We start from the raw sequence: 16,403 nt of genomic DNA, 5'->3' as shown, positions 1-16,403 counted from the left end.
ATCCGTTTTATGCAGATGATGAGATCTTTGTAGGAGAATGGGACATGTTTACATCAGAAATCTCTCAGTAATTTTCAAATGTTTTCACATCTCGTTTGGATTAAAAGTCAACTTTTATAAGTCTTGATTATTTGGCATAGGGATTTCAGATCATGAATCTAAGGAATTATCCAAAGTGTTGGGGTGTGTTGAAGAATCTTTCACATTTAATTACTTAGGAGTACCGGTAGGAGCAAACATGGGTCTGAAGAAACACTAGAAACCCATCATTGACAAGTTCAAATCTTAAACTATCTGACTGGAAAGTCAAGACGCTGTCATTTGATGGTCGCATCACTTTAATCAGATCAGTTCTAAACATCTTGTCTACCTACTTTATGTCCCTTTACAAAGCACCACAAGGCATTATTGACGCTCTAGAAAAGATCAGAAGGAATTTCCTATGGGGGAAGTGAATTAAAAAACAAAATTCATTGGATTGAATGGCAAGAAGTAACAGCTCCCATCTTAAATGGTGGTCTTGGGGATCAACACTAAAAGCACATATTTTGGAACTACTGGTCAAATGGTGGTGCCGTCTAATAAATGAAAATAGAAGCCAATGGAAAACAGGTGTTATCAGGCTACACAATTTGTAGAAGAAACCTGTGCAATATATTTCTAAGAAGACTTCCACCGGGGTTTGGTGTAATATACATAAAGCAGTCAAGGCTATGGGAGGAATTGGTATTGATACTTATCAAATATTTAGACTAATTCCTGAATATGATATTCAAATTATGTTTTAGAAAGACATTTGGTGTGGATAAAGTTTCCAACTTTATCCATTAGGACCTCACCACAAGACAAGATTTTAAACCCTAAGTTCATAAGGTCTTAAACATGACCTCAACTTGTGTATGGAGCAAAGGGGACCACAACTTAACACTTTTTCCATCCCCTAAGGCCAAAAGATGATCACCAAACTAGCCTAAGGTCCTAAAGATGTCCAAAACTCCAAAATCACTTCTTCAAGGGACTTCATGGCATGAAAGTAAAGAAGAGGATAATAAAGATAAAAGTTATATACATTCCCAAGCTCCACAATATGCAAGAGATGTAAGATCTGAAGTAGATACACTCTTTTAACTAGCAAGCACACATTCTTCTTCTTCTTCCCAAAGTGCAAACCAAGGCTTCAGACCTCAAGAACACCAAGAATACAACAAGAAACATCAAAGGGAGCTAGGGTTTCGTTTAGGAGGATTAGAGGCTGAAGAGGATGCCCTAATCTTAAAGTTAGAGGCTTTAAATACAGAAGAAACCCTAAAAGATCATAGGCTTGGGTGCTACAACCACCACGTCGTAGCACACTTCCAACCACATCGTGGTGCTCACCAGAAAAGCGTAATCACAAAGCCATGCCACGTCGTGGCAAATGTTTTTCCTCAAAAACCATTCATTTGATTCTTTCAAGGTCACTAACTGATCCATTATGAAAACGGGTGTTACATAATTCATGTAAATATCACTTCAATTTCCCACATTTGATATTTATATTTTCACATTTTTATGTTTAATCCTTTGGTATTCATCTTTTCTTTTTCAAAATAAACAAGTTTAAATTTGACTCTCATTCAATTTTGTATTTGATCCGGTCTTGGATGAAATAATAAAAAAAAAAAAAAAAACAAAACAAAAACCATATTGGTGTTCTCAAATTCAATATCAATTAAAATACATAAAAGAAACATAAATTATTGATAAAGATACATGATGAGTCCATATGGTTTGCCAAAACATGTTGCTTCCAACTATTAGTCCAACACGTTTGATCCATATGATTTGATTTTTTTGCCCACTTTGGTCCTTTTGCCACCAAAAAGAAAAACAAATCACAAAATCAAAACCAAAAAGACGAATCACAAAATCAAAATGAAAAAAACGAATCATAAAGGATTTGAAGATTATGAGGATGAGGAAGGAAGAGTCTTCTCCACTAAACAAAGTGGAGTGAGTGAAGGGAAGGGGATGAGCGGGGTGCATATTTTGATGCTCTTGAAACAAGCAACTATAAAACAAATCTAAAGAAATATGTAGAAAATCTACTTGAATTCCTCCCACAAAATATGAATAAAGAAATGTGTTAGAAAATCTCACTATTTCCCTAATTTTCCCTAATTAAAACCATGCATAGCACATGCATATATATCGTATAAACATACAATTTTACTTTTGACAACATTATCAATATGTATGCAATGAATACTTTACATATACATACACGGATGAATAGTTAAAAATGTCGTATTACATATATAAACTAAAAAAATATAAATCTCCACTCACCATTTACAAGAAAACCGTTCTACTAAAATATGCACTTCAAATTCATGTCACCTTAAATCCCGGGAGTGGTCAACGAACGCCAACATGGCATATTATATCTTTTCTTTTTTCAATTTTTTTTATTTTTTTTTTATTTTGTTTAAAACTTTAACTAACTACCGGATCAGCTTTTGGAATGTTTGTGGAAGATTCCATTTTTTCTAATTTTTGATTGTCGAGCATAGGAACAATTGGCGGCTGCATTCTTCGTGTTACTGTCATGTTTAGACCTTCTGTTGTGTGAATTGTTGCTCCTGTCGTCATTTTCACCTAAAAAAAAAACAAAAATATTATTACGATCAAATGAAATAAAAAAAATAAATGAAGGAAAATTTGTAAATTAATAAAAATTAAAAAAAAATTATAAAAATTAACTTACGGGTGGTGCTCCTAGTGCCATTTGAAAGTTAAATCTCCGGACAAGCATCGCAACTGCAACTATTGCCTACAAGTATACGTTTTATTTAGGGTAAATTACACCAATCGTCCCTCGTGCATATGTCAGAAAGCGTGTTTAGTCCCTATTTTCAAAAATTAACTCGGATCGTCCCTCGTTTGATTTCAACTTGCACGCTTCATCCCTCAAAGATGATTTTATTGCGAACTTAGTCCGTTCCAGAATTGAAATGACGATAATACCCTTGTGTTTTTATTTTATAATTAATTTATTTTTACCCTTATTATTATTAGATTAAAAAAAAATAATAATAAAGCCCTTTCACTTTCCCCACACTTTTAATCATAAATAAACACACATATACGATGAGAGGGAAAGTGCAGACACAAATCGTCGGCCACCACCATCGTCTCCACCTCCGGTGAACCTTTCTCTCCATTTATCACCATCTCCAGCCAATTCCGTCAGCCCCAGAAACGAGGATATCAATTTCATATCGATAACTCTTCTCGGATTCTAATCTTCGATCTGCTTCTTTAACGGAAGAAGGTTAGGGGTTTTTTATTTTGTTGTAATTGTTGCTTGTTCGATGTCTTGTTTAGATGAAATAGACTCATCATAATGACTCTGGTGATCTCCTCTCCGTATGGACCAAGACTCCCGGCGGTCTGCTCTCTGTTTTCGACGGGTTCTACATAGTGATGGAGACGTTGCCGCCGCCTAGGGTTTTGATCCGCCACCTAGGGTTTCTGATCGAGCTCCACCTTCTGTTTGGGGTTCAGTAACATAAGAAATAAAGTGTGCATGATGATGGGGTGGTTGCCGGAGGTCCGATTCTTCACGTTTTTTGGTGGTTAGCATCATCGATCTGAGGTTCTTCGATAGCAGCGGGGTTTGGGGTGACCGCCAATGCATTTGATTTTGAATCCTCTTTCTTATACTACAACTCGTGAGTTTCTATTTACAGGTTTATAGTTTGATCTTCAGGTTTAGGGTTTAGTTAGCTTTGATTTCATGTTCTTGTTTATTAAATTTAGGGGGTGATCGGACATAAGACACATCTTCCAAAACAGGTGGTGGGAGAGAAATAGTAGTGAAAAGTGGTGGTTTCTGGTGGTGATAAGTGGTGGTTGACGGTAGTCATAGGTGATGATAAGTGGTGGTAGCTGAAGTTGAGAAAGAACCGGGAATAATTTTGACATTTAATCAATAATGGAGATGATGTTTATATTTAATTAAATATTTTTAATAGATTAATAATTTATAATTAATAAACATATAAAAAAGAAATAAATAAGGGCAAAATGGTCTTTTTATGTCCAGAGGGACGAAGCATGCAAGTTTTAAGCAAACGAGGGATGGTCCGAGTTAATTTTTGAAAATAGGGACTGAACACGCTTTCTGACATATGCACGAGGGATGATGGGTGTAATTTACCCTTTTATTTAATTAAGAAAATAGAATTCGTTTTTTTTTTTTATTTTTTTATTTTTTTATATTTGAGCCTTTTTATAAAAAGATTAAATTACATGAATGGTCCCTATGGTTTAGGGTAATTTGCACGTTTGGTCCCTAACTTATTTTTTATCTCGGAAGGTCCCTATAGTTTGTTTTTGTTGCGCGTTTGGTCCCTATCTTACCTAAAAAGACTATTTTGCCCTTGATTTTTAAATAAATTAAAAAATAAAAGACAAAATAGTATTTTTAGATAAAACAAAGACCAAGCGCGAAACAAAAACAAACTATAAGGACCTTCCGAGTTAAAAAAATAAGTTAGGGACCAAACGTGCAAATTACCCCAAACCATAGGGACCACTCATGTAATTTACTCTTTTTATAAAAATTATGATTTTTTATTTCCAATTTTTACTTTCATTTTTGAGACATCTATATTTAAATAATTACCTCAAATGAAGCAAACATGTCACCAACACATTTCCTTGGTCCACCACCAAATGGCAAGTAACTAAAAAAAATATCACCGCTTAATAATTTTACCCAATCATATCATTTTACTTCACGTGAACACTTTATATTATATCATAACAAAATTTAAAAAAAAAAAAAATTAACCATTTATGACGACTTTTAAAATACCTAAAGTTTTGATTTGTCTCATTGGGATTCGGCCCATCTAAAGGCCATCTTTCAGGGTTAAATTTATCTGCATCTTCCCAATGTGTAGGAGATCGATGGAGATTCCAAACTGAAATAAAGAAGTCTTCACCCCTATCAATTAACAAATAATTTTTTTTTAATAATTTCTAAACCCAAATTAAGTAATATAATTTAATACCCAAAAAGTTATATGATTTCAACCTTTTAATCGGATACTTATCAAGAACATCATCTTCAAGGGAACGACGTATCAAAACAGGTGGTTGAGGGTAGAGCCTCAACGACTACAAAACATACAAATTGAATGTGTAAGGGTATAAACGTAAATATAAAGATGTTTTTTTTATTATTTTATTTTCTTACCTCATTGATCACTCGAGTTGTATATTTAAGTTTCTTCATGTCTTCAATGGTTGGAAATCTATCGCCTAAAACCGCATCAACCTAACAACGATATCATTTTGAAAAAACAAAATTAATTTTGCAAATCATTAAATTAAATCCATAAGTCTAATTGTATTGTGTGTGTGTATGTGTGTGTGTGTGTGGAACTAACCTCGTTTTGAAGCTTCGACATGACACTAGGTTCCTACAACATAATTGAAGCACTAATAAATATAACTTTATCATAAAGTTTTAATTTTTTTTTAATTTTAGTATTAAATTTAAGGTACCTTTGAAAGAAGATAAAAAGTCCATGTTAATACTGCAGCAGTTGTCTCATGTCCTGCAATAAGCATTGTCATCAAATCATCCCTAAGTTGCTTGCTTGACACCTAAAGATAAAAAAATTTATATATAAGTTGAAATAATATTATCAAAGTTGTAACAAATTAAATAATTTATAGAAATAAAAAGTAAAAAAACTCATACATCGTCTCCTCCTGCCAATAGAAAATGGAGAATACTTGGATCACTTTCGTTCATGTATTCCTCATTGAAGTCTACATCTTCTTCATCAACCATTCTCTGTTTGTGTGTGTATGTGGTGTGAGGTTAAGATGGAAGGGTAGAAATGTAATTGTGAATATGAAATAGAATCAAGATGAATGGTTTTCTTTCTTCACCTTGCATATTGCAATTAGATCATCGAGGGTTGTGTTGATTAACTTAAGGGCTTCATTGACTTTCTTTTGCCTTGGTGAGATATCTTTCCATATTGGAATTTCCCATGTTGGAATTGGTGAGATGCTTCGATCCTCTGCTTCTCGCAAAACCGTGTATACTGCCTGACAATCATGTCACATTAGCAAAAAAAAAAAGAAAAAATCATAACTTAGGTTGCATTTGTTACACTAATAGGACTCGATAAAGCTTTCTAGGGCTATTTTCAATTATGAAGACGAGAAGGGCGTTCATGTCTTTTCACACGTGAAAGATCAACAGCGAGTCTCTGTACCACCTTTTTTGGTACGCCAAGAATTAATTATTTGTCTCATTGATATCAGTTTATGTCTCAGATCAATACATGTCAAATACAGTATTATCATGTCATGTCATATCATGTCAAACATGCCATGCCATGTCATATCATGTCAAACATTCCACGAAGTAATTATTTGTCTCATTGATATGGGTCTAAGCCAGTTCAATACTGTCATATTATATCATGTCATGTCAAGTGTGCAAAGAATCAATTATTTGTCTCATTGACATCAATCCAATACATGTCAAACACAGTATTGTCATGTCATATCATGTCAAACATGCCAAGAAGTAATTATTTATCTCAATGACATGGGTCTACGCCAGTTTAATACATGCAAAACACAGTATTGTCATGTCACATTATATCATGTCATGATATACAAAACACAATATTGTCATGTCATGTCATGTAATGGAAACAAAAGGGACATTGAGGGAGTTTTATAACACACATCTATCAAAGTGAAAATTTAACTTACCTCTACGATTCCATTATCTTTTGTCAACGAATCAAAATCATAATTAAATACTGCTTTCCCAATAATGTCTAAAGTCAAACGTGAAAAAAGTGATTCCATCTCCACATCCTCTCCATTGTATGCAGCATCATCAAGTTTTTTGCAAAGGCGATTAGTAGCTTCTCCAAACAAGCCAATCATTGCTGCTACATACTACACTTGAAAGTCATTTAAAGTTGAAGTCAATATAATTGATTACTTTAAAAAACAAAATTGTAGATATCAATATTATAGGTCCAATTTCGACTATTCATACAAAAAGGGGTCAACTTGGGTTACATTTCATTGTTGAGGGATCAAACTTGTAAAATTTTACAACATTGTACTTTCAAAGTACAATGATGTAATAGGAAGAATTGAAAGTACAATGCTATAATAAACAAACCAATGAAAATAGTCAAATACACTACTATTTTTTTTGTATTTAATCCTAAATAATAATAATGAAATATGTGACAATGATACCTTTAGATGTAATGCTGGAACTATAACTCTTCTTCTAACTCGCCAAATTTCTCCATCAGCTGGAATTAATCCTGTTCCCATTACAAATTCTAGGATTTCGGCTAATATACCCTAAACATCAATTATCAATAATCAAGTTTAAATAAGTTAATATTATATAAAATTCATTTTTTCTTTGTTTATTAAGAAGATATAGTGGCTTAAACATAGACACTTACTTTTGAATATGCCTTTGAATTGTCTTTCAATATGCGTTTTGCAATGTTTGGATCGGATACTATCACAAAAGACTGCAAAATAAAGGGCAATTTAATCAACATTCACATATCTTTTAGACATCATAGGACAGTATAGAACAATACTGTGTTTGGTGTGCACTGAACTGGAAAAAAAATTGTACTTTTTGGCCCACCTAAAAAAGGGGAACAAAACTTGTACTTTTTTGTCACATCCAAAAATGTGGGGCCCAGACCACACTGTGAATGGGACAAAACTGTACTTTTTTGTCCTACCCAAAAAGTTGAAACAAGCCACAAGGTGTGCCATTGGTTCACTCTCGATTTTCCATAATGCAAAATGACTTAAATGCCCTTCTTATCCTCATCATAGAAAATAGTCCTAGAAAGTTTGTCCAGTGTCTCGAGTAACAAACCAACGTGGTCTTTTTGTAAGATAAAAGAAGTATGATAATGGAAAGGGTCAAACCTTGGGACCAAATGTCAACCTAAAGATTCCACCATATGTAAGAAAAAGCTCATATAAAGGGATGAAAAAAGCTTCACTTCGAATGGCACTAATTGCTCCTTTTGCCTCTGGAATCTTTGGATAGTTTCCACCCAAATCTATGAATTGAGATAAAGATTCAATCAACTCTGAAGGCAACCCCAATTTTGTCAAACTGTTCACCAATAATGATCCAAAACTGCTCTCCCATGAAACAACAAGAATCAATATTAACATACATTCATCTGTAGCGATAGTTTGACTTCCAGGGTCAAACTGATTACAACACAAATTCAAAACATATACATTTGTGATAAATGTAACACCAAGATTGTTTTGTTTTATGTAATGTTCTTAATCTTCAATGCAATGTACTCTTTAATTTACTAAAAGCTTCAACAATTCATGCCAATTTTGACTTTCGGTAAGTAAATGATTTGACTCAAAAGTCCAACTCTCAATCTTCCAAATGCTTTTTCTTTTTCTATTTCTTCTTAATCTAATTCAGATGATATTCGGAATCACATAATCACATTCAAGCTTCAAAATCGCACATCCAAACACCCCTAATTTGTTCTTTAACAGACGAAACAACATTGAACTAATCAAGAAACATTTTCCGATATCATCGAGGTGAAATTGTTTGATTTTGAACATTAACATACCTGGGCTTTTCAACTGTGAATTCGCCCGAAGCAATCCGAGCCGATAACTCAGCTCGCCGTTTCTCTTCTCGTAGGGCCTCCAAGCTCTTGCCACTCTTTTCTTCCTTACTCGAATCGGGTTTTCTCCCATTTGAATACGAGCATTTAATCCCACAGCTTCGTGAGCTTCCTGCGGAAAAATTCATACAAAATCCCATGTCAAAAAGCAATCTTCGGATCCTAATCAAACGAAGCCAACTTCGATAGAACAAAATAAAACCCATGTTCCACAATCAAATCCCCCTTTGCGACAAATAACAATAACAATCAAACTGAGAGAAAACCCACCATATGATTTGGGAATCGCTGGAGATTTGAGCTTGAATTTGTTGGTATGAGAGTGGTGATTTTTGAGATATGGGGAGGGAAATTGAAGGGTTGTTAAACTGGCAGCCATGGTGAGAAAGAGAGAGAGACACGATACAAGAAATGTGTATAGTACTATTTTGTTTTATAACATTGTGTGTATCAGAGTTTGTAAACCGCAAGTAACAAACAGACAGCAGTGGAATCTTTAACTTTGGGAGATATGTGATACCCTCCAACGAACGTGGTTGGGCATGGCGGCCATTGTAATTTCTGATGGAAGTTCATAATTTAAAGTTTTAAAATTCTAAAATTTTAAAATGGGTAAAAGACCGAATTGGATTTACTTGTAAAGGCATTGTTTTGTAATTTTAATATGGAAAAAACTTGTATTTCGGTCTTTTTTTTGTCAAGTACATCGAATTATACGATAGCTCACTTTTTAGATCTTTTAAATAATTGAAAATAGAGTATTTACAATAATATCTTTAAGTTTTTCGAAAAAAATTCCAACACAAAAAATTTCGTACATTAAATCCACAAATAGGATAAGAATCGATATCAACAACCATAGCTAAGCATGATGCAATTACATATGCCAATATTCAAAATAATTAATTGTCTATATAAGTTTCACCCTTTCAAGCCTTTAAAAAACTTCAACTAAGGCCATGTTTGATTTCTTGATGGCTAGATTCTATCAGACTTTTGGGTTGACTCGGCCCAAGCAAGGTGTTTGATAACAACCCTTCAAAAACTCTTGCGAGGAAAAGTCATGGGATTATCTCACAACTTACTCCATCCAGAACACCACAACTTATATGTGTGTCCAAGAAGAAAAATCGGACCTTACTTGATATGGTTTTATCTATGATAAGCAGAAGTACTCTCTCTTTATCATTTTGGAGTTATATCTTACACGTCGCCTCTCGTATTTTAAATATGGCACCAACTAAAAAGGTAGACATGACACCATTTGAGATTTGATGTGGAAAAGCTCCATATTTATCTTACTTGAAGGTTTGGGGTTGTGAAGTTTACGTTAGACAGGAAACTTCAAGTAAACTCGAACCTAAGTCTACCAAAATGCCTATTTGTAGATACCCTAAAGGTTGTTTAGGTTATTACTTCTACATCCCTACTGAGAATAAGATCTTTATTTCACGAAAAGCTGAATTCTTAGAAAACAAATTTCTAATAGATGAAGCAAGTGTGAAGTGCACGAAACTTGAAGAAGATTAAGAACCTCAAGCCGATGCAACTCAAGTTGGCACTAGTACTAAACAAGAGATTGTTGAAGATGAAGAAATAATTGTTCTTCAAACCTGATTAAACACAAGGTGTTCGCAAATCCAGTAGGACTCATCAGGAACCTGAGAGATATGGATTTCTCATTGATGAGTGCTTCATGATGATGAATGTTGATGAGCCTATCAACTATTGAAATGCAATGACAGATCTTGAATCTAGAAAATGGCTTGAAGTCATGAACACAGAGATGCAATCCATAGGAGAAAACCAAGTTTAGGATTTGGTTTAGCTTCCTACCCATTGTAAGACTGTTGAGAGTAAGTGAGTCTTCAAGAAGAAGACTGGCATGGATGGGAATTTATACATATTTAAAGCAAGATTTGTTGCAAAAGGATTCACTCGGACTCAAGGACTTGATTATGATGAAACTTTTTGTCACACCCCAAAACCGGAACGGCGGAAACGTTCGGGGGTGGAGGACGTCATGTACAGTATCACAACACAACATAATAGTAAACAAGCAAACAACATCATCCATTGCATTAATAATATAATTTAATACAAGTGTGTTCGGTATAGTTTATATGACACCAAAAATATAAATAAAAATATAAGATGGGTCTTGAATGCGCTCCATCTTCTCAAAAGTTGGCATCGGTACATGTCTAATGATGACCTGAGAATACAAGTTATTTTGAAAGAGTTTATCAACTTTAAAGCTGGTGAGTTCATAAGTATTTTAGTGTCATTGTTTGCATCAAAATGTTTTTAACTATGTTTGAAGTACGAGTTTGTAAACGTTTGTAGTAAAAGTATGTGAATGCTTATAAATGTTTGTAAAGGTTTGTAAATGTTTGTAACTCCTAGAAAATCCTATATTTTCTACTAAAAGTAGCCTTCTACCCAGGAACGTCTGTTTTGTATGTTTGTTTCTTATAAAAGTGTATAATTTTTCCCAAGTGTAACTATCATTATCAGAATATAGTTTATACATTATTGTTTATGTGAAATGATCACAAAGCGAATGCAAAAAGGGGAAATTAATATAGTACTGTAGTGTTGTATTATAGTAACTACTGTTGTACTAACTACCTTAAACCGGATTTATATCAAGGTATTATGTGATTAATTGTACCATATTATCGACTATGAACACGACGATGAAAGACGTCGGAAGTAATGACATTTGGCACCCCGAAGACCTGCAGGTCCTACTGTAGCTAGCAACAAGGTGTAGGATAGTCAATCCAGTATAGATCTATACGCAAACTCACGCTCCCCCTCTAGGAGATTCTGGCTACAAATCGGGCCATGGCAGTGAAGACATGCCCCGAAATAGTGGTTCACATTTATGTTATAGTATACTTGTATATGTAATGTATGTACTAGTGTAGTGAATGTATTTGTAACAGCCCGAAATCCAGGTTAGCTTTATGACCCTTCTATTTTGGAGAGTTGGCAAATTAGTCCCTTAAAGTTGAAAGGTGGATTGGTGAGTACGCTGGTCGTACTAGGGTGTACGCCGCGCGTACTCGCGCGCTTAATTTGTACGCGGGTTCATCCAGGTACGCTAGGCGTACCCAAGGTTACGTCGGGCATAACCAGCCCAGATGCAAAACCCTAATTCCTGGCTTTTGCACTATAAAAGGATCATGTAGTCCTTTGCCCTAGCCACCATCTCCCCTTGAGTGAGTCCTTGGAGAGTTGAGATTCGTGCTTTAGCTTGTGTGTGTGTTTTTAAGCTTGAAGTTATCTTTTCAAGGTGAAGAAGGAGAAGAAGGAGTCATTGTTGGAGCTAGAAGTTGAAGAACAAGTGTAGATCTGAGTTCTATAGTGGTTGGAGATCCTTTCTGAGGTAAAAAGCTCAAAGCTTTCCTTGTTCTTCATAAGTTTTGCTTTTTGGACCATTTTTAGGGTTTTTGGTTCAAATTTGGAGACTTTATGTGCAAAGAGTCTCCATAAGCTTAGATCTGACCTTTTCTAGTGTATAATGTGTTGAGGAGTCATAAAAATCTAGTCTTGGACGTGGATCTTGTGTCATGCATGAGTTATAGTCTCATTATGGAAAGAGGAAAGGTGTTTTGAGCACAAAGTGACCTTTACAGCCATGCAAAGGCTTAAAGGTTTCAACTTTATGATGGGTTTTGAGCATTCTAACACTTCCTAAGTGTACATGCAACCCTAATAACCTTAAATCTATGTTTTCTCTATATACATACAAATTTCTTTTTCAAGGTTATTTCCTAACTAGCATGGCATGGGGAATAAATAAAATATAAAGACTAGTAGAAATACATACCTTGTTGTTGCTTGGATTCCTTCAAGACTTTGTGAGCTTAGCACCCCAAATGTTGTGCCTCAAATGCTTCACACAACACCACAAAACTTGGAATAACTTGAGAGAATACTTCTTACACTCAAAAATCGGTTATGCCCTCTCTAGTAACTCTAGGTCCCGATTTTGCTAGCCAAAGGGTTCCTTTTATAGTGGTGTCACAATTAGGGTTTCATTAAGAAGACCCATAATTGTCATGAATCTTCATTTCTCATGACCCATGGGTTTGTAACTCCCATGGACTATCCATGGAACTCCAAATGGTTACATCCATAACCCAAAAACCATGGATCATTAATCTACCATAAAAGAATTGATGATTGTCATAATCAACCCTATATATTTAATTAGTCTCACTTTGATCACCAAATTAATAATAGATTAATACTTGATCAATACTAATTAAATAATACTATTATTAATATATTAGAACTTATAATATATTAATAATCATAAGTGCCTTATTCTCTCATTTATGTTTCGATTTATCAACTTAATACTTGAATTAAAACAATAGTCATGCCATGCTCCAAGCATGCACACTATGTTTTTCCAAACAACAGTTATGCCATACTCCAAGTATGCATACTATGTTTACATATGGTCCTCTCTTTGTGAAATAGATCAATTGACAATATTCCAATGATGCTCATTTCACAATTCCAATCCTTGTTGTAAATGCAAGAATACCAAACTCTTGCCATTTACTGTAATCTGTTAGATTCTAGACTTATATGCAATGATCCCCTTGTAATGACTATGCACAGAAGTCACAAATACTTGGCAATAGACATTAAAAGGTATTCCAATGGAAAACAATTCCATGGAAATGAGGTCTCAAATTCAAAGTACATTCCTTTGAACATCCTTCTTAGCATTAAGGGGGTGTTTGGTACAGGGAAATAAAAGTAGAGAAAAGGAATTAATTCCTTTTCCCATGTTTGGTTAATAAAAAAATAAGGAATTAAGAAATAAATCAATTCCTTTTCCATCCAAATAATTCTCTATTTTTAAAAGAGAAAAGGGGAGAAATAGGATCGTTACTCATATCGTGCGTGGGTAGAGAATCAAAAAAAAAAAAGCAGAGAATTCATCGTGTCCCCCATTCGATCCCCGGTCCATGCAATTTCTGAATTTTTTCAACGATCGCTACTGGATATCATGGAATCGGCCCACGTAAGTGATCATAAGAATTCCCGTTTGCCCTACATATTCCTTGCTCCTCTCTGTTTTTGAAACTTCCAAGTCACGACTTCACTTTTCTTGGTCGATTTTGGCATCATCGATCCTCTTCTAGTTGAAGGTATGAGTTCATGTTTCTTTCTTATTCTACTTGTTGGTTGATTCTGTGTTAATTTGCTATGAATTTTGATTTTGAACTCCAATTCAAGAATATGTTAATCTTGCTAGGAGTTGTTTCTTTTTACATGTTTGAATCTTCTTATGTTGAAATCGATCTTGGTGGTTAAATCATGTAGATAAGTGTTCAATGTTGATCAATTGCTATTTGTTCATTGTTTATGATTGAGTTGAATGATTAAAAGCAATTTTTTTTTACAATTTCAATTTTTTTTTGATTTTTTTCTCCAATTTGAACCATCATAAAAGCTTCATACCAGATCGGATTGATGCGATTTTTTTTTCCAGATTGCACTCCTCTGTCTTGTCTACGTTTTAGTATCAAACAACAGTTTAATTGGTTATGTTTTGGTTGAGTTATACAGCCCCAAACAGGGGCTGTTATGATTGTTGCATAATAATTCTGCACTTTTTATAAATTTTGACAAACTTTGAACCCTCATAAAAGATTCATTCCTAATCGGAATGATGCGATTTTTTTCCAGATTGCATTCCTCTGTCTTGTCTACGTTTTAGTATCAAAAAACAGCTTAATTGGTTATGTTTTAGTTGAGTTATACAGCCCCAAACATGGGCTGTTATGATTGTTACCTAATAATTCTGCACTTTTATAAATTTTGACAAACTTTGAACCCTCATAAAAGCTTCATACCTGATCAGAATGATGCGATTTTTTTTTCCAAATTGCACTCCTCTGTCTTGTCTACGTTTTAGTATCAAACAACATCTTAATTGGTAATGTTTTGGTTGAGTTATACAGCCCCAAACAGGGGCTGTTATGATTGTTGCATAATAATTCTGCAGTTTTTATAAATTTTGTCAAACTTTGAACCATCATAAAAGCTTCATACCTGATCGGAATGATGCGATTTTTTTTCCAAATTGCATTCCTCTGTCTTGTCTATGTTGTAGCATCAAACAACATCTTAATTGGTTATGTTTTTGTTGAGTTATACAGCCCCAAACAGGGGATGTTATGATTGTTTTATTATATTTTGTATTCATTGTGGTATGATAATATTATGTTTAATGTTAGGGTTGTAAAAAGTTTTGTATGCATGGCTGGACGAAACAAACACACATGGACTACTGAAGAAGATGCAAAGTTAATTGAAGCGTTGTTGGAGTTACATGTATCCGGAAAGTATGGTGGTGCCGATAACGGATTCAAACCCAGTTATTTAAAGGCAGTGCAACAACTACTAGATGTAAGTCTTCCTAACTCGGGTTTGAAAGCAGAGCCTCATATTAAATCGAGTATGAAGACATGGAAAAACCATTTCAACATCGTGCACGACATGGTATACGAAACAAACACGAGTGGATTCGGCTGGGATACGGATAAATGTTGTGTTACCGCCGATGCTGAAGTTTGGGATGAGTACATAAAGGTACTATAATGATTATGTTTGTAGTATTTTTTGTGTTATTAAAACATATTGTAAATGAGTAGTAACCAATTAATTTTGTGCCATTCTAGTAGAGTCATAAAGGTGTTGCATGTTTTCGCGATAAACCACTTCCCCAATTCGATAATCTATGTAAAATCTTCGGTAAGGACAGAGCTACTGGTCTTGGAGCTATTGATCTTGGAGAAGATGTGACTGAAGAGACACAAAGAAGCTCACATGTTGATGTGGAAGGGTTGGAAGATATTGTTAAAGAGACGCAACAAATTGCTCGTGGCAATAATAAACGCAAAAGGCCTCCAACAGATGACACCGAAAGCTCTTATAAGGAAGCTGCAAAAGAAATGAAAGAGACTTTCAAGGAGGTTGGTGAAAAACTCAATGAAACAATATACAATATAGGAATGCACGAAAATAAAGAAGCATGTGATATGATAGATAAAGTTATCGAAGATATACAACACATGCCAAATATCAATGTCAAACAACGAATTAAGGCGATTGACATGTTTAGCAAAGATCAATTTCATGCCCGGGCATTTTTTAAGATGGCAGAAGAAGAAAAGATTTGTTATATGGAAATGATTGGGGATGGCTCAATATCATGATTAGGTTATTTTAAGTTATGTTTTTTTTACGAATATTGAAGTTGACTCTTTGCACATTCTGTATTAGACATAGTTATGTTTTTTTAGTTGTTCGGAATATTGAATTATATTTTTTGCATATGCTACATTGGATATAGTTTTTGAATAGTATGATTGTCATATTTCTTTAAAATCTATTTGTATGTTATTCTTTCATATTAGAAATATGTTTTCCAATACAAGATATATAAAAAATAATATTAAATAATTAGAAAATGAATTACTTAGTAACAATTAATATTAAAATAAAAAAAATAAAATACATAAAAGATGTATATTTTGATTAATTAAGATATACATCATAATGCATTTTTATAAAAGAATGTTGTTTGAAAATGAATAAACAAGGTAAAAAAAACTCATTTTCATTTTACTG

At 34.0% G+C, this 16,403-nt stretch overlaps 2 protein-coding genes across 2 annotated transcripts; one reads left to right on the top strand and one right to left on the bottom strand.

Annotated features, from left to right (window-relative positions):
- Positions 1-2,188: 2,188 nt before the first annotated feature.
- LOC111886576 (protein LUTEIN DEFICIENT 5, chloroplastic) lies at positions 2,189-9,249 on the bottom strand. The gene is made up of 16 exons (XM_023882827.3): positions 9,009-9,249; positions 8,682-8,850; positions 7,999-8,215; positions 7,512-7,583; positions 7,294-7,404; positions 6,790-6,981; positions 5,950-6,111; positions 5,756-5,851; positions 5,557-5,658; positions 5,439-5,471; positions 5,246-5,326; positions 5,084-5,166; positions 4,862-4,993; positions 4,670-4,730; positions 2,747-2,812; positions 2,189-2,637 (listed from the first exon to the last, which is right to left on the bottom strand). The coding sequence occupies exons 1-16, from the start codon at positions 9,115-9,117 to the stop codon at positions 2,476-2,478; spliced, it is 1,848 nt and encodes a 615-aa protein (XP_023738595.1). The 5' UTR covers positions 9,118-9,249; the 3' UTR covers positions 2,189-2,475.
- A 5,780-nt stretch (positions 9,250-15,029) lies between these two features.
- Positions 15,030-15,988, top strand: LOC111886369 (uncharacterized). Its single transcript, XM_023882601.3, has 2 exons — positions 15,030-15,362; positions 15,455-15,988. The coding sequence occupies exons 1-2, from the start codon at positions 15,030-15,032 to the stop codon at positions 15,986-15,988; spliced, it is 867 nt and encodes a 288-aa protein (XP_023738369.2).
- Positions 15,989-16,403: the final 415 nt, after the last annotated feature.

Source organism: Lactuca sativa, chromosome 2 (genome assembly GCF_002870075.4).
Source record: "Lactuca sativa cultivar Salinas chromosome 2, Lsat_Salinas_v11, whole genome shotgun sequence".
NCBI classification, from domain to species: domain Eukaryota; kingdom Viridiplantae; phylum Streptophyta; class Magnoliopsida; order Asterales; family Asteraceae; genus Lactuca; species Lactuca sativa.
This window is presented reverse-complemented; position numbering and strand designations above follow the sequence as displayed.

Excerpts from the sequence above, each read along its gene's own strand:
- LOC111886576 (XM_023882827.3), bottom strand. The coding sequence starts at position 9,117 with ATGGCTGCCAGTTTAACAACCCTTCAATTTCCCTCCCCATATCTCAAA. Across the intron at positions 7,584-7,998 it reads GGTTGACATTTGGTCCCAAG|TCTTTTGTGATAGTATCCGA; the intron begins GTTTGACCCTTT and ends TTTATTTTGCAG. Across the intron at positions 5,327-5,438 it reads TGTCGAAGCTTCAAAACGAG|GTTGATGCGGTTTTAGGCGA; the intron begins GTTAGTTCCACA and ends TATCGTTGTTAG.
- LOC111886369 (XM_023882601.3), top strand. The coding sequence starts at position 15,030 with ATGGCTGGACGAAACAAACACACATGGACTACTGAAGAAGATGCAAAG. Across the intron at positions 15,363-15,454 it reads TTTGGGATGAGTACATAAAG|AGTCATAAAGGTGTTGCATG; the intron begins GTACTATAATGA and ends CCATTCTAGTAG.